This window comes from Thunnus thynnus, chromosome 6 (genome assembly GCF_963924715.1).
Source record: "Thunnus thynnus chromosome 6, fThuThy2.1, whole genome shotgun sequence".
Classification (NCBI taxonomy): domain Eukaryota; kingdom Metazoa; phylum Chordata; class Actinopteri; order Scombriformes; family Scombridae; genus Thunnus; species Thunnus thynnus.
Genome location: NC_089522.1, coordinates 15,367,891 through 15,394,340, shown reverse-complemented (window position 1 = coordinate 15,394,340; position 26,450 = coordinate 15,367,891). Strand labels below are relative to the sequence as shown.

Genomic DNA, 26,450 nt, shown 5'->3' with positions numbered 1-26,450 from the left:
GACATTATTATCGGGATAAATGTTGATTCTATCAGGTCATATCATATGTGCCTTTTCAAGGTTTATAATATTTTATAGATTTTGGTCTTTGTTGTTGTAAACACGCCTTTATTTACCTCTGGGAGCTTTATGCTACTATTTTAATGATTTGACTCGCTCTTACAGACTGATTTACAGACTGCAGTATGTTGTTGTGCTGCAGTCAGTTTCACTTCCCCTCAATGACCACATGATGGCGCTGGCTCCACACACCACTGCTGCAAAGCTCCTCTCTGTACTTCATTATTAATCAGTTCCTCATTTTTACTGCATATGTTTATACATATTTATTTGTTTTTTTTAGCCGGGAGGAGAAACTAACATTTTTATGTTGTATGTGATTATATCAGGACTGAATAGATAATGATGATGATGATGGTTACCATCATAGTGGCATCAGCTCCTCTCTGTGCTCATAAAAACATTGTTATGTAAAGCCCATAGTTCAGCTGCAGTGTGTCTCTGGAGTGATGAATGAATTTTTACACATCCTGCAGTGACGTCATGTAAATCTTGACTATTATTGAGTCCTTTAGTTGTACCACAAATATCCCTTTTAGTTCTTTTTATACCTAAAGATTTGTTTTGGCAGTATGTTTGGTTCACTGACTCTTTTATATGATTACAATGATTTGAAGTCTTGCTGGTCTCTCTTCTTCTTCTCTTTAATCCTCTTTGCCCTCTGAGATTTTGCAACCCAGCGAGTTGTTTTCCGGTCCAATCCTCCTCACCGCAGGCTGCTGTGTCTCTATCTCTCATCTCACAGACGTATGAGAGGTTGAAGTCACAATTATCAAATGATAAAAAATTAAATGTCATGAGAAAGCTTCATTCGTCATTCAAGATGAGGCCTACAGAAATATTTAAAGGACAGAAACTGAGGTGATTGTCAGGTGATTTTGGCATTTAGACTGAGTTTTTTTTTTTTATTACAGACTGAAAATAATTACAGCTGAAATGATTAGTTGATTCATCCAGCAGTCAATCATCAGAAAATTATAAATGTCAAACATTGGCTGGTTCCAGATTGTCAGATGTGAAGATTTGTCACTTTTCTTTGTCTTATGTGACAGTAAACTGAATGTCTTTGTGTTTTGGACAAATCAAACAATTTGAAGACGTCACACTGAGCTTCAGGAAATTGCAATTGTGAAAAACTATGATTTTTTTTTTTTTTTACTATTTACAGATATTTTATTGACCAAACAATTGATCAATAATGAAAATAATTGTTATTTGCAGCCCTAAAAGTAATATATACACTAAAGACGAAACAAAAAGTACAAATTACAAATCTGCAACCTAAACGTCACTTGATTTTAAGTTGTATCATAACATTTTCAAGTTCACATTTTCATTAAGGCAACTTTTGTCAGTTAATATTTGCTACTTGTCCTCTTCTATGTGATAATAGAAGATGATGAAGATGGTTTTGTTTTTCATCAAATTAATTTAAAACGTACAATTTTTTATTTACATGCTTGATTTTCATTCAAAGCATAAACTGCATTATTTTTATTTTTATTCAAAACATTTTTGTCACATTTATTTGCAGCATTTAGTTTTACTTTCATTTCTACGGTAATCACAACTTTTCTCCCCATTGGTTTGCCTACACATAGATTTGTGGTTGTCACGGCAACAGCGCAGGCTAGAGCTGCGTGTGTGTGTGTGTGTGTGTGTGTGTGTGTGTGTGTGTGTGTGTGTGTGTGTGTGTGTGTGTGTGTGTGTGTGTATCTTTTGTATTCTGCACGTGTTTGCGCGTGGCCCCCAGCCTCCATCAGTGCCGCAGCTCGGGCACGGGAGTCTTTCGGGGGGGGCGGGGCCTGTTTCGCTGCAGAGGGATGCTCCGCAGCCCCACGCTGGACCAACCAGTCTGGAAATCCCTGCTCACAGGCACGTAGCACACACACACACACACTCAAGCATCTGTGCTACATCCCTCCTCCTCCTCCTCCTCCTCCTCCTCTCCTCCTTCATCTTCTCCTCCTCTCTCACTCTTGTAGCGGCTCTCCGACGCTCCGTCCTCCGCAGCTCTGACTCACTCCGCTCTCCTTCTCCCATCCGCGCCAAGCTGAACCGCTCGACCCGGAAACATGTCCTCCAACCTGCCCCCCGGGACCACCGCAGCCGGGGCCAAAAACAAGCCCCTCTCCCCCTTCAGGAAGCGAGGCAGCCTGCAGTACACAGCCAGCACAGGTGAGTGGAGGGAACCTGGGGCTGGAGAGGGGGGTTGATCTGAGGTGCTGGTCCTGAAACATAAACTGAGCTCATGGCTCAGGACTGTGTATCTTTGTGTGAATTCTTACTCCTTTTTTTTTGGAACAATTTAATATTTATTTTTGATTTCTGATTATTTCAGTGTTCAGAGCAGCAGTGACAGAAAAGGATGAATTACTTTTTGTCTGGAGTAGTTTGGGGAAATGCAAACCTGTTGATTAGCAGAGGATGCTCTCTCTGGAGCATTTGTACGTGCTGGCTTCTAGTTTTTACTTTCATCCCTCGTTTTCAGATTTATTTTTAAAAATGACACAGCATGCATACATAAAATCTGTTGTATCAGCCTTATTTTCAACATGAATTTGCCTCTGCTGCATGAAAACATGCCCATGTTGCATAACTCGTTGCTGTCGGGTGAAAACTCATATTCTGTTAGTTTTCAGTTTCCTACATGAGCTGATGACCCTTTGGTTTGTGACAACCTTTCAACACATATTGCATAAGGTGAAAAAATGCGAGCTACACCTGAAATTATGACTTTTTATGTGTATGTGGTGTACTGGCTTTTCCCTGTTTTTCATTCAGCCTGATGGTTGTAGCCTATGTGGCCCAGAGAGAATATGTAGGTTGGTACCTCAGGACTTGATCCCCTGCTGAATGAGAGGATTAGCCTCCACTCTCATGTATGCACACACTGGCCTTTCATCCAAACTACAGAGAATGAAAAATGACCGTATGACGAAATACCAGCCATTTAAAACACCCCTCCTTCTGTTCATTCAGTGTCATCTCTCAAACTAGTCGTGTTTTTCTATGAAATGTGCAACTGCTTCATCAGTTTCATACATAATATCGTGCAAATGGGGATATTTTTAAACAGCAGCACACAAACATCAATGTCTTCATGTCATGTGTCATATTCAGCCTTTGTGGTTGATATATTTCATTAAGCAAGAAAATAATTCAATGTGCAAAAACTGTGGTGAGATAAATCCCTCCTTTCAAGAATTTTCCTAGACATGAATATTAATATCTAGAAACAAGACCTGTTGAGAAAGATCAGTGTGTTTGTTTCTTGATATCTTGTTAGTTTATTAGTATTGGAAGCAGATCATATACCCTCCCCCTATTGGCAGATTTGTTTATAATATTAGAATTGCAGACAACGCCTTGAAATAATTGAAATAATCTGTAGATTTATCTTTAAAACTCTCCCTCACCCCATTTCACGTCTCCACTGGGGGACATGTACGACTGACAGTGACACACTGTGACGTTACAGTGACTTTCGAGGTAGCCAGATTTTTAACCCCGACAGTAAATACAACAGCTGGAAGTCTGAGTGATTCACCAACCTCTCCTTTACTTCAGCATGTTCTCTGTGACGACCCTCATTTACTGCTCGAAGCTGACAGCAGCGATTATGAAAATCACTCTGGCGTCTCAGAGTGGAGGAAATAAATAGTCTCTGCAAGGAAGAGAGCTGGTCTTGGCTTTTATATTCGACAAGATCTTTTTTTTTTCTCTTCTTGATGTAGAGGAAAGGCGGCTTGTGCACAGATTCTGTTCTGGAGCCTCCAGGGTTTCACTTAGAAAGTCTCTGCAGACGCACAATAAGATAACATTCACATTTTGTGTTGTTAATGCATCCAGGGAACCATCTGAGTAAGCAAAGATGACATTTACATGAGGTGACTCATCTTCTTTTGTATTTTGTGAAGGGCACTAATCTAGTTGGGGGCAGATTGAACAGTGCAGTCCGTGTAAATAGTAACACGTGCAGTGAAAACAGGCTGCAGATACATGATTGTATTGGAGGGGCTATTTGAATAATTGCCAGCGTCACGTCTTTAAATGCACAATGAATCTTTAATAAGGTTATTGTTGAATCTGCCGGAGTCACTAACAACAACATCATACATTATAGATTGTCTGCTTAACAACAAATAAATTGACACTTAGCGTGCTGGAGGAGCTTTAGTCTATTAGATTGTTTAAACTGAGAATCAATCCAATCTAATAAGCTCTCTGCCAATCAATCAGCACAGCAGAGTAGAAAAGACAGCTGCAGCAGTATCTAATCAGTCACATATTTAAAGGTATTGCACCTGCTATACACATAATACGCTGCTCCGTGTCTATCAGACAGCCTTGTGCTCTCTTGTGTGCTTATTGTGTGAAGAGCTGAGGCGTAGCGTTAGCGTCCATATTTAGCTCATTATTACAGGGTTCATGGACTGAACTCGGCGGAGAGAGGCAGTGGGTGAATCACTCCTCTAGCTGTGAAAAAGGTAGTTCTGAGATTTGTGTGCCACCCACTCACCAGTTAGCCTGTTCTGTGCCTCGTGCTGTTTTTCACTTGTTGAACCACTAAAATCAACACAAGTGAAAATACAAGAACTTTATGTAGCAGCAGATATTTGCTGTGTGATTAAAGCTTTGAACTGAAATGACATAAACAGACATTATGATATTCAGTAATAGCAAAAACACACACACTCAATTATAATTATAATAATTATGTAGCAGCTTTAAAAACACATTTATATGAAAACAGACAAAGACTCACAAGAGCACATAAAATACACGATAAACATACTTAACAAGAGTAAAATACTGTATATATACTGTATGTTGTTTCTTTGATACTTGAGCGTTATTTAGATCTACTCCAGACATGTTTTGAGGACATAAAGTTAAAGTTACTAAATTCAGAATCTATGAATATCTAAATACTGTTCATTTCAAAAGTTGGACACAAGATGTCTCCTTCTCCACTGAAAAGTCTCAGTGTTTGTGCACTGGAGACTTCAAGTCTCCACATCACGCTCGTCTAAGTTTCATACTGGCCCTCGATTGGCTCCAAACTAGCTGTGATGTCGACTAGTTTGGACAAATCATCCTCGTAGGCCCGCCGCTTTAACTCGGGCAAAGAGAAAACAGCTTTCTAGTGTCAAACTGCACGTACATCATTCTGCACAGTGAAGCTCAAACATCAAACCGAAGGAACAGTAGAAAAACATATAAGTAAAAGTACAGTAACGATACCACAATATGAAAATACTCTATTACAAGTGAAAGTCTGAAGTAAAGTACAAAAGTACTATCAAAGTAAGCACTGAAAATATCATAATAAAAAGTACTCATTATGCAGCAGAATGGTACCTGTTGATGTCATCTTATTATAGATTATATCAATTGATTATTATTATATTAATATGTAAGAAGCTTTTCAGTGTTGTTGCTGGTTGAGATGGAGCTAATTTGACTAGTTCATATACTGTTTAATCTGAAGCAGTGCTTTATATCTTGTTATTTAATGTAAAGTTACTATAACTGGCAGATAAATATAGACATATGTAGATAGTGGAGTAAAAAGTACAATATTTCACTCTAAAATGTAGTGAAATGAAAGTGTACAGTAATACTACACCAACATGCTGTGAAAGATTAAATAACTAGGTTGCTATTTCAACGTGGTTCAACATACAGCAGGCTGATGATGGACCTCTGAACACATTGTACTTCGCCCACATCTTGTTCACGCCTCCTTCGGTTGTGTCACGCCTTGAGATCATTACAGGTCAGCACATGTCGGGGTCTGTGTGGAGAACAAATACAGTAATGACAGGAAACAGACCCTGTAGGTTAAACGTTAAGCCCCTGTCACTCCTCACTGTAACGCAATCTGTACAAGTAATATCTCTATTTGTAATTAATGATCTACCGAGCGTCAGGACCCCCACCCATCAGTTGCCTAACACACCTTCATCTGATAACCTTCAGTCAGTTACTCCTCATGTGTATCTGCAGTTTCGTGTCAGAGGTCTCGTGGACTCGTGCCCTGTGTTTGGGACCACCTCTTTGTCGTATTGTTGCTCCTACCTGATGGTGCTGTGATGCAGTAGATATACTGTAGTGATACCTGATGCCTGTTTGCAACACATCGACCTGTGAAGGGCCAGAATCTTGTTTGAAAGGTACAGTTTATGATGATGCTTCAGACTGTTGTTTTGACATATTATTAAATTAAAGAAAATATCTAGTGGCTGAAATATTGTTGTGTTTTTGTTTATTGGGTCCCTTTGGAAAGAATTATTGTACTTTTTGTGCTACTTTACAGATAAAAATGCTTCATACAAAACGCAATCATCTTATAAAATGATGCACTACTATAGATAACAATGCACAATTTCATATAAATATACTAAATAAAATTATCTCTCAGAATGCTATTTACATGTGAACATATATCAATAATAATCCAATCATATAACATAGTGTTTATAATAACATTAAGTTGAAAGGGGGCTTTCTGCTTGGTGAGTACTTTTACTTTTGATACTTTAATATATTTTGCTGAAATACTTTTGTACTTTTGTGAATGCAGGACTTTTAAGTGTTTTTATAACTGAGGTGTTGTTGTTTGTTCTTCGGTAAAGGTCTGTGTGCTTCTTCCAGCGCTACTTTTATTACATTAATGAATTCAGGTTAGATTAATGTCTTGCCTCTAGAGTTTCATTCGGTCCTTGATGTAATGCTTCACATCATGGTGAGCTGTTGTTGATTTGATGAAGCTGCATGTATGTGTGTGTGTGTGTGAGTGTGTGTGTGTGTGTGTGTGTGTGTGTGTGTGTGTGTGAGTGTGTGAGTGTGTGTATGTGTGAGTGTGTGTGTGTGAGTGTGTGTGTGTATGTGTGAGTGTGTGTGTGTGTGTGTGTGTGTGTGTGTGTGTGTGTGTGTGTGTGTGCGTGAGTGTGTGTGTGTGTGTGTGTGTGTATGTGTGTGTGTGTGCGTGTGTGTGTGTGTGTATGTGTGTGTGTGTGTTTCTGTGTGATACAGCTTTGGACCATCAGAGGGAGCCTGGTCTGAATAAATGCAGCGTCACTGACCAATCAATGAACAGTAATCTTGTTTGTTGTGCTCCTCTCGGGGCCACCACAATAATTTGATTAGTGCTCTTGAAAGCAATTTTGGCTTTGAGTGCCTTGATTAAAAAAAAACAAAAAAACCCCCACAACAATTTAACCTTGAGAGGCAGAGTGGTAATTTGTTAGTAGTCAGATTGTATTTGACTCTCTCGAGTGTTTCTTTGTCCAGTTTGTCAGCTGTGCTTTTCAAACGGCTTCAGTCTAAGAGTCAATCTTATATGTTTTATATGCAGCATGTTGTCCTGACTGTCAGGGTGTTTTAGCTGCTGTTTTATGTTTGCATTGTATTTTCATACAGTTGTATAGAATAACACCACAACTAATGTAATATTTACTCCTGTAACTAAAACCTACAGCACCCAGATGTTTTAGGGAGTTATTCTGCCTTTTTTTTTATAAATTAAACTATACTCATGACACATATTTAAAGATAGAAACAAACTAGCACATTGTTAGTTTTGGTCTTTTCATGAGATTTGTTGAAAATAACAAAAATATAGAGTATCACCCGCCTTATCCTTTAAAAGAAAGGTAAGAAAACAGCACAAAGTACACTTAACTAAGATTCTGTGTTATGCTTACAAAAAGGTAAAGATTTCTTATTCAGTCAACTTGAGTTGAACTCTAGACAGTATTGAGCAAGAGAAGATAAGATAAGCAGCACAAACACTTCATACACACTGATGTTGATTGAGCTAAACGCCTCTTTTACTCTTTGTTCGGAAATTAATGAAATTAAATCTTTGGTAACAACAGATCCAATCACCATGACTTTGAATATGAAGCTTATAACACTTTCTCAGATCATTTGAACACCCATTAATGGCATTTTGTCAAATCTTTCTTGACTTAATTAAAGGTCAGAATCCTCATTTGGTGGATAAATTGGATAAATATCTCATCGTCTGCCAGGATTGGAAGTTTTTTTTTCTAGGTCTCATTAAAATTCAAATGCAAGGAGAGTAAAGTGCAGCCCAATAAAACCTCAATGAAACATTCACATTTTTCAGAACATTTTATTCTTTTCAAGCAGGCAGCCGTTGCTGTTATCCGGAGCAAATTTACATTCAGTGCAACAGTATAATAGAGAGACATGACTGCAGGGAAATGTTCACACAACGAAGGATTTCACAAACTCTTATCGTTCAGTTCACTGAGTTATTAATGTGTTATTTCATCCTTGGAGCGTACACACAGTTCTGTGTTTATAGCATGGGAAAGTATGTTCCAGAAATTACTGCTGCAACCATAATGGGGACAACGTGCTGTCCCTTTAATTTCACTCATGTGAGAGGAGATGGAGGCAAGCTCTCGTTTATTAGACAGTCATCTCCCTCAGACCGCTGCTATTCAGCTTGTGAAAAGACCATGACATCTCAAACCTTACTGCTGAGACAGCACCATTTTAGTCGCACACACACACACACATACACACACACAGACGACACAAACATCCCGAACACATGGTCCCCTCAGCAAAACACAGCGAGGAGGGTGAAGCAGACAGGAGGGGGGTGCTGTAAGAGAGAGTCACAGCAGGCTGCACTGTGGAGGATCCACATCCGCCGGTGATGTACGTTGTCTCCCCCCCCTCCTCCTCTCTCTCCTGTGGTACGTTCCAGATAGATGTCAGGGGCATTTAAATGAGGAGGATCAGCTCCAGAGGCAGCTAGTGCAGCGACAGCTGGCCTGAACCAGGAGGCAGACAGAGCAGAGGGGGGTCACACACTGGGATGTGAGGGGGAGTTCATGGATCTGCTGGACCAGCTCTTTGTATGTATGAGAGGGACAGATTAAGGGAACAGTGGAGATGACTGTTTGACTCTGTGAGTGTGTGTGTGTGTTTACGTGAGAGCAAACAGTATGTGTGTGCGTTTTTGCTAGTTTTGTCATTTGACTGAGTGTTTGAAGTGTTTCTTTCTTGTTTCCTTCTCTTTCTCTCTCTCTCTCCCTCCCTCCAATCATGTTTAACCCATCTTGAAAGGACAGCAGACGCCATCCTGGGCCATTTGCTGTTTGGCATGCTCCATCTCCCTGCCAGGACAGCCTCTCTCTCCTCTCTCTCTGTCTCTCTCTCCTCTCTCGGCCCTGCTAGCTGCTGGTTAACGCAGGCTCTGAGGAGACAGGTACGCTCCGATACCCTCATCCCGTGCAAAAGCACAAATAACGCTCTCCTCTCTCTCCTCTAACCCTCCCCCTCTCCCTTTTTCCTTTTCCCTCTTTCACACTCACCGCCACTCTTATCTGCCTGTCCCTTGACGGCTTTGTGTAATAGCCCTGAGCAGCGCTGTCCTTAGTGTGCTGAGGAGAATGTGTGTCGATTGATTGCCCCATAAACTAGCTTTCTCATGTCTTTTGGAGATGGCGTGAAGATGCAACTGTGCACGGAGAGGATCTATAAATTGTGCTGACTACACCTGCAAACTGTGGCATCTGGTGGAAACGCTTGTTGTTGTTTTTTAAGGCTAGAGGGCATTCTGCCTTTATATTTTTAGTTTTTCTTTATGGTGAGAGAAAGAAAGCTGAGAGCAGTGACGGAAACACAGGAAGGAAGTTTCTGCTAGAATCCAAGCAGCAGCCTGCAGGAATACAGTTCACACAGCTGCAGAGACTCAACCATCTCTGGGCAGAGAAAGACTTTGATTACACATCTTTAGAAACGTCAGCTGTTTGATGCAGAGGCAGTGAGAGATGCTGGAAGAGTCAGCATCCTTTAGAGGAGCACTAAAGGGCCATTAGATCCTGCTGCATTATCCAAGCGATGCATGTGTTTGTCTTTTGGACAAGAGACTCACTATTATATATGTTATATTGTATTTTTACTGCATTGTGTGTCTAAAACATTCTTGTGAAAAACCAGAGCATAAGAGAACTTAGGCTTATGATTTTATTGATCTTTTAATTGTGGAAGCCAAAAAATATTCTGGCACTATGTAGCCTAATGAACCTTGATAGTTTTTTGGCATCAATCAAAATGTGCCCAAAGCACAGAGCATAGAAAATTGTCAGTCAGTGAAAGTCAGCGTGAAATGTCTGATAAGATTTGTAATCTTGTTTCTTTAATCTTTGATATAGTTTGTGAATTAAATTAAAATTTGGCCAGTTTTAGACTATTTTATTTAGGCAACATTCTTATGCAGTATGACACTATTTTTACATTTCAGAACTTTGATTTGGAAGTTTTGGAAACTAAAGTTGGCGTATCAGCACAGGTTTCGAAAAAACATTCAAACTATACACAGCCATACTAAAACTTATGAAAATGCACCTACAACACAGCGTTGTTTATATCCTTCGTTCCCCAGTTTTCCTGCTTTCTCAGCAGCTCCGACACACGTGAGCTGTGAGCGTATACGACATTTGCCACAGACACTGTGAGTCATTGGCATTTCTTTTGGGCTGAATACCAAATCTGCATAGTCAACAGGAGCAGGTACACAGCAGCTGATGATGCAAGGCTCGCTTGATGGTAGAGACAGAGAGGGAGGGGGGAGAGGTAAAATCTCTGCATATTTAAGTATATTCATCCAGAGATCCTTTGTTTTCACTGAGAAGTTAAAAAAGTGAGAGAGAAAAATACACAGCGCTGTGGATGAAGTTTCACAGGATGTTTCTTGACCCCTGAACTCTCATTCCCCCGTGGCCTGTAAGCTTCAAATGACTTTCCACTTGTCATCTCATCGCCGCAGACCTTTTGCACCGCATCATCCGGTTTGAGTCGGACTGGACGGGACGCTCCATAGTCTTCCTTTGCTGCTGAAATATGCATGCAGTGGAAGTCCAATCGGCAAGTTGATACTATTTGACCTCGTTTTCAGGCTTTGTGGCAATATGGAAGGAACAATGAGCTGTGGAAGATTCAACATGTTTTTATATTAGACCCCCTGTAGCGCCTGGGGACAGTTTACAGTCTGTTTCATGTTGTGAGTCCCTCATGCTGCTTTCCTCCTGCTCCTCTTAGATCAATAAAAGCTTGAGCCGACCTGATTATGTAGTAAACAGTATGTTGAAGTGAAACATGGCTTAATTTCTGAGTGGTTCGCTCTCCGACTGTGGGGGGATGAGTTGTTACGCAACCATAGATGCAACTGATCCAAATATAGCAGCCATTAGGGGATTAGCTCCGGGTCCTGTAGGCTTGGCTTTACTATGGCCCAGCCTGCTTGGATGTCTTTGCCGCTGGTCGCGTACCGTCCTCCACGCCACTGTCCATTGTTATCACATTAAATTGATATACTGCAAACCAATGCAGAGATAACATCTGAGCTGGCCATAACGTTACACAGACGTGTCCCTTCCTACCATCAGAGGAGCATATGTCTGCGGCTTAACTTTGTAGACTTTGTGGCTGCGATTGGAGGAGTTTAGCATCACAGCATGTGCAGTGTTCTCATTTTATTGACTCAGGCTTTCTTTAGATAGAAGGAAATATTTCAATGCACCGGTTTTTCTATAACATTAAATAGTGATGACTAGAGCTGCAATGATTAGTTGATTCATCGACAAGTTGATTGACAGACTATTTTGATAAAGTAGTAGTTGTTTTGAGTCATTTTTTAAGCACAAAATGCTGTTTTTCTGGTTCCAGCTTCTTACATTCATATTGCATGTTTAACACAAACAGATAATCTGCTTTATCAGGATTGTGTGTATCTGTAGTTTGATCACATTTGATTGACAACATAAGCAAACATCCCACCAGCTGTCATCATATTATGTCACTAACATTATAACATTGGTTCGGTGCGATTCAAATCTTTTTCACCAATCAAAGCTCTCAGTCGAGAATAATGAAAAGCCTCAAGTCGCAGCTACAAAATTTCTTTAGATCATCGTTGACAAGAACTTGAGTTTGGCAGAACAAATTGATTATGTTAGTAAAAAAGTGACTAAATGTATTGGAAAGACATGTTATGATGTGAACAAACACTGTCTTCATACCCTTCAATCTGTCGTTAGTTTTCATACCATTCATGTTCCTTTTCCAAAAACGGTTTACTATCTCATCAAACTGTTCAAATTCTTGCTCCACATTGGCTCCATTATTCTAGAAACTTATTACTATTTATATGAATGTTTTTCTAAATATGATATTTTATATTCCAAAGATTTTTTCATTATTTAAGCCCATTTGGTCTTTGCTCTTCTCCTTACACATTCACTTCCATCATTACATTTTTTGTGTTATCCGGATTTGAACTCAGACTCAGAACTTGAGTATTCAGCCCTCGAGAGGTCAAAGCATGAACACACTTGATTATTTATACACTTAAGAAGTTTGTGTTCCCCTCAAGTATCAAGTATTGCTCAAGTATTTTAATTATACCAGAGATACTCATGTATGTTTTGACGTTGCTGCCTCGTGCTGCAGGCAAACTTGTCCTGCGTGTTGAGTAGGATGTGTTGATTGGACGGTGTTGAGCAGAAGGTGATAAACATGTGGTGGTTGTAGTCTAGCCAACGATTACACCATCACCTCTTCTCGCTTTTACGTCTCTCTGCTTTTATACCTTAAATGAAGCTTTTTGTTGGCTCGTTTAATTGGCCTCTCTGATCTCCTTAAATTAATCCGACTCTTAATATAACTGAAGCACAGAAGAGTACAAAGACAATACAGTTTTATTGTCAGACGGCAGGTATCATACACTGTACCCTCTATGACCTTCTTGTGCGTGTCTGGTAAATGCTGACGGACAACAGAGCCGCTGTCACTCCAGCACACACAGGATGAAATATTCAGCAGGATGATGAATATTTCAGTGGCAGGTGCGTCGTTTCAAGAGATTAATATCATTGCAACACACTACTAAATATACACCTGGATGGGGTCACAGCAGTGAAGGTATTCTCTCTCCTCTCTGTTTCTGTTTCTCACTGGCGAGCTTCTCTTGTTTTCCCTATCGCTGTTAACAACCTTCTCTCCAAGCGTCTACGCACAGCTGTCTTTTTCCGTCTTCCCCCCTGTTTTCTCTTCTGGCCTTTCCATGACAACTGGGTTTGTATAAAACTTGCAATGGCAACAATGGAGGGTATTAGCCAGTGTACTTGCTGATGGGCTCTCTCCACCTGAATGGTCCATTGTGTCTTGAGGCACAAACAGCCGCTGAGCTCAGACCTCCACTGTTGTGTAAAGGCCTTCATGGCAGAGGAACAACAAGCTGTGCAGACTGTTTAGGGTCGCTGTGAGTTAGTTATATGTTAAAGGAATTGAGAATCATAGAGAAAATACACACAGCGAGCTCACTGAGACAGTTTAGCTGATTCATATTTATGTCCAGCCCACTTTTTCCATGCTGGCTAAAAAGAGGAGAAATTTGCTATTTTTGTCGAGGTTGATAAGCTCATTAATAGTTAATAGGACACAACTGTTGCATCTTTTCAAACTGAAATGGGTTTCTGAAATGAGGAATTATGTCAGAAGATACTGTGTGGTTCTTCAAAAAAAGTTTTAGCCTATTATAGGAGAGAAATCCCTCAATACTTGGTAAGATGCATAATTTGTTCCCTCATTTTACAGCTTTCCCTCCCCCTCTTTATCTGCAGTTGATCTCCGTGGTGCCCGCCACCTCCTCACTTCCCAGCATTCCTTGCCTGGGATCCCCGTCTCCTTGAAGCAATCCATTGACCTGCGTACATCCATGGACGGGAAGTACAAGGAGATTGCCGAGGTCAGTGCTCAGTGACTGTGCACAATTATAACTTAAGATTTATTTTAAACATACTTGTGGCCGGATGTATAAACTTTGATAATGTTGTCTGAACTGCATGTGTGTCTGTGTGAAGGAGCTTTTCTCCCGCAGCCTGGCAGAGAGTGAGATGCGCAGCGCCCCCTATGAATTTCCAGAGGACAGCCCCATTGAACAGCTGGAGGAGAGACGTCAGCGTCTTGAGCGACAGATCAGCCAGGATGTCAAGTAAGCAGGAGAAAGGACGTTGTTGGTTAACACACATGTGACTGTGTTTTCAGTCCGACTCTGCTCTGATGATCCCAAAGTGAGCTCAGCCTCTCTGTCCTCAGGTTTGAACCCGACATCCTGCTGCGAGCCAAACAGGAGTTCATGAAGACTGACAGTGCCACAGATCTGGAGTGAGTGTGTCCCCTGCCTCTAGGCGACGTCTGATGATGATCTCATTATCTCAAACTGCCAGAATAGAAAAAAATATTTGTTTACTGATCTGCTGTTAGATACATGAAGGAGCAGAGCCAAACTCCTGACCTGCCGAGAGAGCTGGTTCCAGAGAGAGAGTACCAGCGGGTCACTATTTCTGGAGAGGAGAAATGTGGGGTAAGTCAGAGTGGTCGCTGCTTTGATGCAGGGAGGACCGGTAGAAAAGCGAGAACAAGTGTTTATTAATATAAACACTTCTCACTAGATTTATTTTGTGTTTCTCATGGTTAAATAACACCTCCTCTCCTTTTCTTTCCTTATTCCCTTTTGTTCTATTGTTCTTCTATCAAGGTCCCCTTCACAGATCTGCTGGATGCTGCCAAATGTGTGGTGAAGGCCCTGTTCATAAGACAGAAGTACATGGGTCTGTCGCTGCAGAGCTTCTGCAGGACCACCGCTCGTTACCTGCAGGAGCTCAGTGAGAGACCCCTGGACTTAGATATCTATGAGGAGGAGTTCCCAGAGACAGCAGAGACCACAGTAATTGCAGGTATACACACACATGTACAAAGTAGCCTACAATCATATACTGCACACCAGAAACATTTATATATAACCAACAAAATATGATCCTGATCCTGATTTGTGCTCAATGAATTTGAGCTCTGAAAACTAGTGATGGGCATTTGTTTCTGTTTCCTGGCATTTTATATGCTAAATGTTTAATCAATTAATCTAATGATTGATTTCTTTACTCAAAAAGGATAAATAATCTGATGTTAATATGGCAACAAGTCATGTCCAGTGTCATGTGTGGTACTCCCACATTAAGACATAACAGGTCACACCCAGAGATTTCACCATCCATCTGTTCCACACCCCTGAACAGGCTGTCGCAACATGCAGGCTGTCAAAATGAGACCTTAGCTGCATGTGTGTTCCCACCTTGTTCACAGTGCAACGTACTGTCTTCTCTCAGATGCCACAGTGCACCCACCTGTTTCTAAAACGCACCCCTATGTGAACCGGGACCCTGCCAGCATGCCCCCTGATATGGGTTACGGCTGCAAGATGGTGGGCGGTGTCATGCATGTGTACACGACGAGGAACATAATGGAAAAGTGAGATATTTTTAATGAATCACTTGCATGCGAGCATGTTTTATCTTCCAGTCCTTGATGTGGAAGGATGCCTGAGCCAAGTCTGTTTTTAGACTCAGTTCACACATTTCGCTGGCAGCAGAGAGTCTTCTGCTGAAGTTTTCATGTTGCTAACAGGAGCACAGAGCTGGACCTGCCGTATCCAGACCTGCAGGAATACATCGCTGATATGAACGTCATGATGGCCCTCATTATCAACGGACCAGTGTATGTTTTCCTCATGTTTGAACACTGTAACACTGTATATGCATTTAAGATTTAACTTGAAATGACGATATTTGACAGGTCAAATGGTCTAACACCAGTCATGTTCTTGCGTCCTGTTTGAAGCATCTAGTTAAAAAAATGCAAGCAAAACAGAGAAGTTAATTCTCAGAATATCTCACAAAGTTTTTGTTTTTGGTTCTTGTCACCACAGAAAATCCTTCTGCTACCGGCGTCTGCAGTATCTCAGCTCCAAGTTCCAGATGCACATCCTGCTGAATGAGATGAAAGAACTGGCAGCGCAGAAGAAAGTCCCACATCGAGACTTCTACAATATCCGCAAGGTAACTTGAGAGCCGTTCCGACTTTGCCTGATCAAAATTATTCTCCGTAATCCAGAGCCAGAGTCCACTATCTAATTTTTGTTTTACAGGTCGACACACATATCCACGCTTCGTCCTGTATGAACCAGAAGCATCTTCTGCGTTTTATCAAAAGAGCCATGAAGAAATATCCTGCAGAGATTGTGCATGTGGAAAGAGGAAAGGGTCAGACGCTCATGGAGGTGTTTGAGAGCATGAACCTCACAGCCTTCGACCTGAGTGTGGACACCCTGGACATGCATGCAGTAAGTTACGTCCCTGAAGGATCAGTGAAGAGCGCCCTGGATGTACCTTCAAGGCTGAAATGTCAAATAGTTATTCAACTAGACATCAGCTCTGTAAATAAGAGATTGTGACACAGTGTTCCAACTTTTCTTTGCAGGACCGTAACACTTTCCATCGCTTTGACAAGTTCAATGCCAAATACAATCCCATTGGCGAGTCCATCCTGAGAGAGATCTTCATCAAAACAGACAACCACATCGAGGGGAAATACTTTGGTCACATTATTAAGGTGCTCACTGAATGCATAAACAATCACACTTGCACATTTAATGCTGCCATTCACATTCATGCCTGCAGAATGACTGTGTGAGGCACCTGCGCCCTCTGCTGACTGTTTGTGGCACTGCTTCTCAGGAGGTTATGGCTGACCTGGAGGAGAGCAAGTACCAGAACGTGGAGCTGAGGCTGTCAATCTACGGGCGCTCCAGAGACGAGTGGGACAAACTGGCCAAGTGGGCTGTCAAACATCAGGTCTACTCAAACAATGTGCGCTGGCTCGTGCAAGTGCCGCGACTTTTGTGAGTAACTCTAGTGATGGAAAATACCAAAGTACATTATACTTTGTCATTTCAGAGAGAAATATTGTACTTTTTTGCTCTGCTAACATTTATTTAGTATAGTAAATAGTTACTTTCCTTATTAGAATTTTAGATATAAAACCTACAAAATATGCAGCATTGTTATAAATTATATAAATATAAACTAACTCATTGACTATTAAGTTATTATAGCAGTCACATAAAAATGCTGCATCCATGTTAATGCATTCAACAATGATGCATAATATTATAATAGTATAATAAACATAATCAGATTTTCCTAATTTTCCATTCTTCATAATGACTTTTATGGGTTTTTTTTAATATTTAGCAGATAATACTTTAGTACTTTTACTTAAGTATAATTTTGAATGTTGGACTTTTACTTGGGGTATTTTTACACAGTGGTGTTGCTACTTTTACTTAAGCAAAGAATCAGAATACTTCTAACAGTGAGTAACTCTCATTGAGGTTTACAAACAGCCACATCAACTGCTGATCATTATGAAAGTATCTGTAGTATACACAGTGGTGGAAAGTAACTAAGTACATTTACTTAAGTACTGTACTTGAGTACAGTTATGAGGTACTTTGCTTGAGTATTTCCATGTGATGCTACTTTATAGTACTACTCCACTACATTTCAGAGGGAAATATTGTACTTTCTACTCCACTACGTTTATTTGACAGCTTTAGTTACTTTTCAGATGAAGATTTGACAAAATGGATAATAAAACAAGCTTTTAAAATACAACACATTGTTAAAGATGAAATCAGTGGTTTCCAACCTTTTTGGCTTTTGATGTCTTACAAAAAGCAGTGTGTAGTCGGGGTCACATTTCACATGTCTATGAGTTGTTAACAGCTCCACCAAATAGCAATTTTTCCTTCTAAATTTCTCACATGGTTTAATTTCAATAAATGTTCAAATGATCCAATATTTCACCAAAAACCAAAGATTAGAGAAAAAGTCCAAAAACTGAAAACATTTTTTTATGTATTTTTGTATCAGAACTTTGTTTTTTCTTCTTTCCTCTTGCATTTATCATCTCATGACCCCTCTATCCTCTATCTTGTGACTGGATTTCACAAAGAGGAATTGTTTTTCAGAGCTTTATTCCTGAATCACATTCGTATGCATACGAGACTCTAAGTCTGGATTAGACAGATACCAAGAAAGAAGTCAAACATGTGCACTTATAGTCACAGCCACGCATGCCACAGACAGTACTGGAGCATAAACCCCTCGACTACACAAGCTTGACAGTTTAAATTGTACAACAGTCGGTCCTTTGTTCATCACTTATCAGTGTTTCTTCCTGGAGGAGTTCTGCCTCCACATTAGTCTGCTGGGAACTGAAAGTTACAGGTCGAATCACACAGTTTGCTTCTGATAATATTTCTGCACTTTCTCACACAAGGTTTATGCAAGTGAAAGGTTTAGTCTGCACATGCACATCTAAGCATAAAACAGGTGGATCATTAAACAGTGTATAATTAAGAATATAAAAGTGCCATTACAACAATATTTTTTCATATAGGACTTTTACTTGTAATGGAGTATTGTTACACTGCTGTATTTCTACTTGAGTAAAAGATCTGAGTACTTCTTCCACCACTGAGTATACGTGAGTAAAATAAGCAGTAGATGACTTTTCATTTGTTAATTATCTCATAACTGACCCCTGATATGTATTTGTTCTCTTTTCAAAGTGATGTCTACCACACAAAGAGACAGCTGTCCAACTTCCAAGAGATGCTGGAAAACATCTTCATGCCTCTGTTTGAAGTTACAGTCAACCCCGGCAGCCATCCAGAGTTGCACCTCTTCCTTCAGCACGTACGACGTCTTTGCTGCAGAGTAATGCGTTTGATTATTCACATGTGGCCACAACACTCATAGGGTTTAATGATTCTGCTCTCGTTTCCCTCACACAGGTTGTGGGGTTTGACAGTGTGGATGATGAATCGAAACCAGAGCAACATATCTTCAACCTGGACAGTCCGCTGCCAGTCAACTGGACCGAGGAGGACAACCCGCCCTACTCCTACTACCTCTATTATATGTATGCAAACATGACTGTTCTGAATCACCTGCGCAGGTATGTGACCACTACATTGTAATGTTTTGTGTTTACAGCAAATACAGAAATAAAGAGCAGCAGTGATTCAGGGAGATTAAAACTAGCCGGCACTACTTTTTACTCTCTTATTAGATTTTTTTCAGACTCAATGAATAGTCTTAAAAAACAATGAAAAGCATAAAGTTTTGTGAAGAAATTGATATCTCTTTTATGTTTTTAAACCTCTGTAATATGACAAAAAAGTCTAAACATGTATTAACCTTGGTGCAAAAGACACAAAGGCCTGCTGCCCCAAGAGAGGAGTTTCATTGGCACAACGAGATTTTTGTTAATTATTTAATGACAAAGAAGCATTGACATCTGACAGACACAAATCCACTTTTAAAATATGTTAACGTTGTTAAGGTTTAACTTTAAAACTTTAAATTTCAGCATCTCACACAGTGAGGAACAATTTCAATACAATCTCACATTTAGATATGCCAGTTTTTCCTTATTCAGTTCCTAGTTGTCATCACATTTAGCCACCAGCTACTGTATAAAACATAATAAATAAAAAAGTGACCAAATACATTATGAAAGAAACAGTTATTAGAGACTGAGAGGATGTATGACATGTAAATAGTTTTAGATAGTATGGGATGGATTGAATATCCTTATTGCATGAACAGGGTCATCACAGGACTAAAAAGTCTCACTTGTGAACACTTACTGAAGCCAGTTGTCCCAACTCAACCTTAATTCAATTAAATAAAATCAGAAAACAAAAACTTTTATTACAAGTACAGTTTGTGCAAATGAAGTCATCCTCTGCCTTTATCTGTCACCTGTTTTATATGAGTTACTGGGAAACCTACTTTAGATGTTCATTGATGTACTCTGCTGACCTCCAAGCAAAGCTGAAATTCAGCTTCACCCTCCTTTATGGTTGCAGGCAGCGGGGGTTTCACACACTTGTACTACGTCCTCATTGTGGCGAGGCGGGGCCGATCCATCACCTGGTGTCTGGTTTCATGCTGTCGGAGAACATCTCCCACGGGTTGCTGCTCAGGAAGGTGTGACCTCAATATCACAACAGATGCTTCACATTACACACAGAGAGGAGAGAGAGAGAGGAGAGCTTATCCCTCCAACAGTTTGAGAGGAATTATGAATTTAAGAGAAGTTGTTCCAGCCTCAGCTCATCTTGATCATCTAGAGTCGTACTTTAGTAATAATTTTGTTACTTTAGACGCTCATGGCAAAGCAGAGCTGCAGTGTTAATGCACTCGTGGTGTACTGCTTATTTATAACACACAACATTATGCCTCGTGTGCCCCCAGGCTCCTGTGCTCCAGTATCTGTACTACTTGGCTCAGATAGGCATCGCCATGTCTCCCCTCAGCAATAACAGCCTGTTCCTCAGCTACCATCGCAACCCTCTACCAGAGTACCTGTCCAGAGGCCTGATGGTCTCTCTGTCTACAGATGACCCGCTGCAGTTTCACTTCACCAAGGTCAGTGCACACAGCCAGTCAAACATTTGTAGCATCCTGCATTTTAGAGTTTAGATTTCCTGTAAATTAGGTCTTAATCCTCTAAGAAGTGAAAATAAGGAATATTGTATAATTGTAACCATATAATAGTTGTACAAAGGAAAAGCTACATGTACGTGTGAAGTGGGAAAACAGACTGTTTTCATTTCATTAGACCTGGTGCATGTCTAATCAGAAATGCCCTACATCTTAATCGCTTTAATTAGGCGCGTGAAGTACACACAGATGCTGCGTAATTGTATTGCAATTAATGCTGGCATTACATCTACGTGTTTTTGAGTATACTGGCTTAATTGGTTGACCTTTCCTACACACCTGCCTTTGATAGATCTCTATAAACAGATATCTGCATATAAATGCAGAATCTGTAGGCAACGGGACAGGATTTTGGCACCGGAAGTGTTCTGGTTTCTGTTTGTAGTCCGAATAGTATTGATCAATCACGTTTGAGCGGTCTTTGGTTGCATGCAGGTAAACAGTCTGTGTGGAGAGTAAAAGAGGCAGAACGTATTGGCTGAAATGCAATCTCAGAACCCATCAGCTATCAGATTTAGCTTTTTATTATCTTTTTTAAATGTATTAATCTGCATTCATATACATATGTCTGTTTATAGAAATTAGCCGAAATGCCGTCTGAAGCATCTCAAGTTGCTAATCCGACTGTAAACAATAACCGGCGCACGGAAGAGGAAGTCTTGGCCCGGATATCCACTGGATAAACCGGAAGCCCTGAAATATTAGCCGTTGCCCCCAGAGGCTAAATCGTTGTCAGACAGATAGCCGATGTGTTCTGAGACTGATTAAGCATTAATCAGGGGTCCCACTGGGGCTTGACATTTAAAAGGTCCTTAAACACAAAGGATTATAACACTGACTGTTAGATAATGAGGCAAGCTGTTATTAACCTGCAGAATGAAAGATTTACTTACACAGACATAAAGATGGATCTATCTTTAAGACTTTGAATTAATGCTATAATCCTTCATTAAATGAAACCCCATTTTTTCAGCAATAGCTGCTCAATGTCTATAATTGCTTCTCTGTTTGGTAGTTTTAATTTTTACTGGCAGTTTCCCCTTTCTCACTTCAGATTCAGAAAGCATATTCATGTACAAGGGATTCACATGTCAAGACGAAAATCTGGAGCATTTTGTTTGGGTGTGCAGATACACACATCCCCAATAAAAATTGTCACTTTAAATTTCCACCATCCCCATGTTTACTACCTGTAACATATTTACAGTGAAGTTACATCTTAGTTGCTTAACATTTAATCAGAAATGCTCTGGTGTCTTAGAAAACATTCAGCTTGCAGTGTATGTTTAATCTATATATATATCTTTTTGCTCTGTTCAGGAGCCGTTGATGGAAGAGTACAGCATCGCTGCTCAGGTGTGGAAGCTGAGTTCCTGTGATATGTGTGAGCTGGCGAGAAACAGCGTGCTGATGAGCGGATTCTCTCATAAGGTATCAATTACCTTAACTATCAATTATCATTATAGCACATTACACATTAGTTCCATCCAGTTTTACTGTCTACAGTGATACCTGTTCCAAGCATTCTGCAAACAGTTTAACTTTACTCCTCTTCTGGATCAGGTGAAGAGCAACTGGCTTGGCCCAAACTACATCAAGGAGGGACAGGAGAGCAATGACATCAGGCGCACCAACGTTCCTGACATCCGTGTGGCGTACCGGTACGAGACCATGTGTGAGGAGTTGAATTTAATCACACAGGCGATCCGCACAGATGAGCTGGAGACCATCGAGGAGGAGGGCAGTCTGTGTATGGCGGCTGTGCAGGGAGAGAAGTGAACACGCCGCACAACACAACACAACAAAATTCTCACTACATTCCCTGTTTTCACATTGGGACTTTGTACAGATTTGCATATGAACATATCACACCTGTGAAAGGAGAAAAGCTTTGTTACAAAGAGATTATGAGAGTCGCCACTGTGGCCAGAGGACCTACAATCTGTGTACATGAGGTGTTTACTTCCTTCTTCAGTTTCTTTGAGTTATTCTTTGTTAAATTTGTCGCAGTGATTTCAAGATGTCTCTTGATCTATTTATTTTTAAATGATTATATTTTCATGGTTTGTGGCCAGATTTCTGTCAATGTCTCTGTACAAAGTCTGTATTTCATGTAGAAAGCCTGGTACAATTCTCACCTTCAAAATGTTACCTATCAATACAACTTACACACTGGATCCCACAGTGACCGATTAAAGAAGACAATCAGGAACAATTTTGCAAAGTAAAGAGCCTGTTACTGCTTGCAGGGCCGTAGCTAACATTTAGGACACTGAGGTCATGTACTTGGTATCTTTTCTGGCAGTTTGAGGGTTTTGTTACCGTAGTTTTGAGGCGTCATTATCTAACAGTCAGTTTTTATAGACTCCACATATTTAAAGTCCAGATGAAACAGTATTTTGAGATTATCTAACTTCTGCATTGTGACGTATTTTCAAGTGAAACAGGATAGACAGGCTGGACATAACATTGGGAGGAATTTGAAACGTTGAATGTAGAAAAGTTGGCGTGTCATAATGAAGTTGACGATTGATTGATGGGTGGATGTCATGACATTATTGGTTGAAATAGGTTGGTTCAAGCCTACGTAAGCACACGTCATATTTTGCTTTACAGGAAGAAAACATGATTGGATTTTGATATAACAATACAAAAGGAATGGATTATTTTTGGGGGCATATATTGTTAAATAGGTGCACAATATGACCGAGGATGTGATCTCAAAGGGTTAATTTTTCATTTCATCTCGACTTAAAATTTGACTACAAAATAAATAAACAAATGCACAGAGTAGAGAACAACATTTAGACCTTCATTTTGGGGGAAAAAACGGCAACACTTTATTTTATGGTCCTAGAAAGTTTCCTGTGCAGAACTACATAACCTGGTATTCATTTTAGGGGGAAGATCTGAGATAGTTATTAGTTAGTTGTTAGTAGTTGTTGATTTCCAGATGAATTTCCTTGTAAGTACTCCTCAATTTAAATAAAACTTGCAGAAAATATAAATGAACAGCTAACTGAATATATGAAGTATAAATAATCCAAATAATAAAAAGAGAATGTATTATTTATTTAGAGACTTTCTTTTTGATATTGGGGGGGTGACAGCGGTATTTCTAACATCCTGGCTACGGCCCTGATTATTTACCAAATCACCAACTTTTGCAGCAGAATCTGTGAACATGTTACTGCAAAAACCTTCAAAGAATATTTTAGTCCCATTAGAAACACTACATGAATTGTTTTTGTCTGTTAGTTTGCATTTTAAACTGTAATTAACCACAGGACAATACCTCATGCTGTATAACTGGTTGATCTTCAGTATTCCTGCTACTGGCAGTTATATTAATTACATGTTTCCTACAGCTGCTCTTTGTGATATTCTTACTGTTTATTTTTCTTTTACAGTCTTTACAGTGATTCAGTAGGGTTGCATGAAGGCATGTCACTATCGTTTCTGGTGTGCAGTAATGCTACTAAGTTGTAGCGTCTGATTATACTAACTCTTACTTTGTGACATTGTTTCTACTGAGTCTGAACTTTAACTCCTGATACCATCTGACCTTTACACGTATATATTTGAAATACGTACATTGCTGACTACAGTGAATAATGCATGATCTGTTCCAGTTTTATGTAATTTTACTCCTTGCACAACTTCAACCGGTGCCGTGAATCACAAAAAAACTTCCACCAGTGCCAAAGTCATGAGTAAAACATTTTTTCAGAGAACTTAAAGTCAACTAAACTGATGAACCTTTTTGAAACTCCTGCCTTGTCCTGATGTTATCAGGAGGACGACTTGTTGCTACTCAAAAGCAATGTGTGTGCTCCCTCGTGATTCTATGTGTTGTTTGTGAAATATTATTTAATGACATCTGTGTCTATGAAAAATAAATGTTGTTCACACTGGAGTGCTTGCCTCCCTTCAGTTTACAGATCTCAGAAAGGAAATGTCTTCTGAAACTTAAAACTGTAGATTACAAAAGTGATAAAGACATAAAGAGTGAGAAAAAAATCAAAATATTAATAATTTATGAAGATAATGAGGTTCAGTAGTTGCTCATTAGTAGGGGCTTTGTGGAAATATGAGCGAAGTGAAACAAAGAGGGCATTGTGTGGTGTTTCCATATTCAGCTCATTACTCTCAGATGTGGGTCAAACTGAGCAGTAAGTTCATGTTTTTAAAATTAAAGAATTGAGTTTTTGTGCAGGGATTAAGAGTCTGTGGTAGTGCTGAAACAGGAGGTCTAATAACTGATTAACAGGAGGTAATTGATGATAATTATTTGAATTTTCCAAATCATTTAAAAATGCCCAGAATTTAATTGTTGGTTAAAGCTACTAAAATGTGAATATTATGCACTTCTGTAATTGTATCATTTTAAAGTGAATAACAAAGATTTATTTTCATTATTGATAAGACTGAGTAGACAAATTTAGCTCACTTTTGTCATTATATTTGACATGTTACTCACAAGAACAATTGAAAAATGATTGTTGATAATGAAAATATTTTGTTTGCAATTAACATATAATAATGTCTGTTTTCATCAAAAACAGCCTTTCTGTTACTCAATACTGTACTAGTACTTTTTAATGTCTTGTGTATTTTGACAACCTCTTTCCGGAGCTTTCAACTGCGACACATGGTTTTAAAAAGAGCAATGTTAGCAGATCGATCTCCATTGACAACTGAATGAGCTCCATTTGCTGACGAAGACCATTTGATACATTTGAAAGCTCCAGAAAAAACTAGTAAAAGGACTTTGAGTTGGTATTGTTTTGTCAAACTGGCATTTCCAAGGTTAAAATGAACTTTCAGCCTTATCTCTATAACTTTTTGAGGAAGCAGGTGATTGCACAATGATCTCTCCTTTAAATTTCTCAGATGTTTTGTTGCCTAACTTGTTTATGTCAAAGATTTATACAGTAAAACCCTACGTAATTCTTGCAGTAAACCTATACTGGATCCAGTTGGAAATTTGAGGAGGGATGCCATCCCCCTTGTTAGCAAAATGACTGAAATGCATCCCCCTTGTTAACCTGCCCTCGATCCCCTAGTAGCAGAGAGAGTGCAGGGACAGAGGGGATGTTTAGTTGAATATATTAGTGTAGTCTGCCTGACTCATTGATCCTTTATCTGACTGAGGTTTGTGCAAGTTAGAATCAATGGCCCTGACCATGGCTCTGAAATATCAGTAGCCAAACTGTGCTGTGTATTGATAAATCCATGGCACTGTCCGTGGTGCCCAAATAGTTGACGGATTTGTAATTGTGCCTTTTTCTCTCAGTCCCGCCATTCTGACAGTTTCATCTAAGATCTATAATATTCTCTAAACTATATACTATAAATGCGTGGTTCTTAAACTTTTTCATGTCAAGGACCCCTAAACTAACACAAATTAGACCACAGACCCCCATCCGATAAGATTTTTCCCCAGGGTCCCCCATCTAATCCGATGTTTGCTTTTATTTGTTTTATTACAGAAAGTGTATGAAACCCATGACCAAAATAGTCATACATTCTGTCACTGTGTTACTTATGGATAAACTTATTAAAATAAATTAATAATAATCTATAATCTATAAATACTCAGTTCCATACTATATTGTAGTAGCCTATATACTCTATAGAGTAGTGTTACTTTTATGATCAAAGTGACTAGTAGCAACATGTAGTGTTGCTCATTAACTGACTGTGTCTTTCTTTCATTGTTTCTCAGCGTCCTTGAAAAGTTGCAGCCTCAACATGACTGGCAAAAAACGTGACACGACAAGACTGGGTGTGAATTGTTTTCATTTTTACCGTAGGCTATATAAAGCAATGCATTGAAAGTCAAATACCGTGTCCGTGCAAACAAAAGAACCGGCTCAGGGTGTCTGTGCGCCCGGTTCACTCCGCCCAACTCCACCGCCCCCA

At 39.7% G+C, this 26,450-nt stretch overlaps 1 protein-coding gene across 3 annotated transcripts; it reads left to right on the top strand.

The window, feature by feature from the left end:
• The first annotated feature begins 1,714 nt into the window (after nucleotides 1-1,714).
• ampd2b (adenosine monophosphate deaminase 2b) lies at nucleotides 1,715-24,441 on the top strand. 3 transcript variants are annotated; one of them, XM_067592025.1, is made up of 19 exons: nucleotides 1,715-1,935; nucleotides 2,046-2,238; nucleotides 13,734-13,858; nucleotides 13,974-14,104; nucleotides 14,209-14,277; nucleotides 14,377-14,476; nucleotides 14,651-14,849; nucleotides 15,279-15,420; nucleotides 15,577-15,666; nucleotides 15,878-16,007; nucleotides 16,097-16,291; nucleotides 16,429-16,560; nucleotides 16,686-16,849; nucleotides 18,584-18,710; nucleotides 18,809-18,972; nucleotides 19,889-20,009; nucleotides 20,277-20,450; nucleotides 21,846-21,956; nucleotides 22,089-24,441. In XM_067592025.1, exons 2-19 carry the CDS (start codon nucleotides 2,136-2,138, stop codon nucleotides 22,302-22,304), a joined length of 2,493 nt encoding a protein of 830 aa, XP_067448126.1. In that variant the 5' UTR covers nucleotides 1,715-1,935; nucleotides 2,046-2,135; the 3' UTR covers nucleotides 22,305-24,441. The 3 variants fall into 3 exon arrangements, with proteins under 3 accessions (XP_067448126.1, XP_067448127.1, XP_067448128.1); XM_067592026.1 differs by lacking the exons at nucleotides 1,715-1,935; nucleotides 2,046-2,238 and adding exons at nucleotides 8,852-8,963; nucleotides 9,180-9,316; XM_067592027.1 differs by lacking the exons at nucleotides 1,715-1,935; nucleotides 2,046-2,238 and adding an exon at nucleotides 8,858-8,963.
• Nucleotides 24,442-26,450: the final 2,009 nt, after the last annotated feature.

Excerpts from the sequence above, each read along its gene's own strand:
- ampd2b (XM_067592025.1), top strand. The coding sequence starts at position 2,136 with ATGTCCTCCAACCTGCCCCCCGGGACCACCGCAGCCGGGGCCAAAAAC. Across the intron at positions 2,239-13,733 it reads GCAGTACACAGCCAGCACAG|TTGATCTCCGTGGTGCCCGC; the intron begins GTGAGTGGAGGG and ends CTTTATCTGCAG. Across the intron at positions 20,451-21,845 it reads TGCAGTTTCACTTCACCAAG|GAGCCGTTGATGGAAGAGTA; the intron begins GTCAGTGCACAC and ends TGCTCTGTTCAG.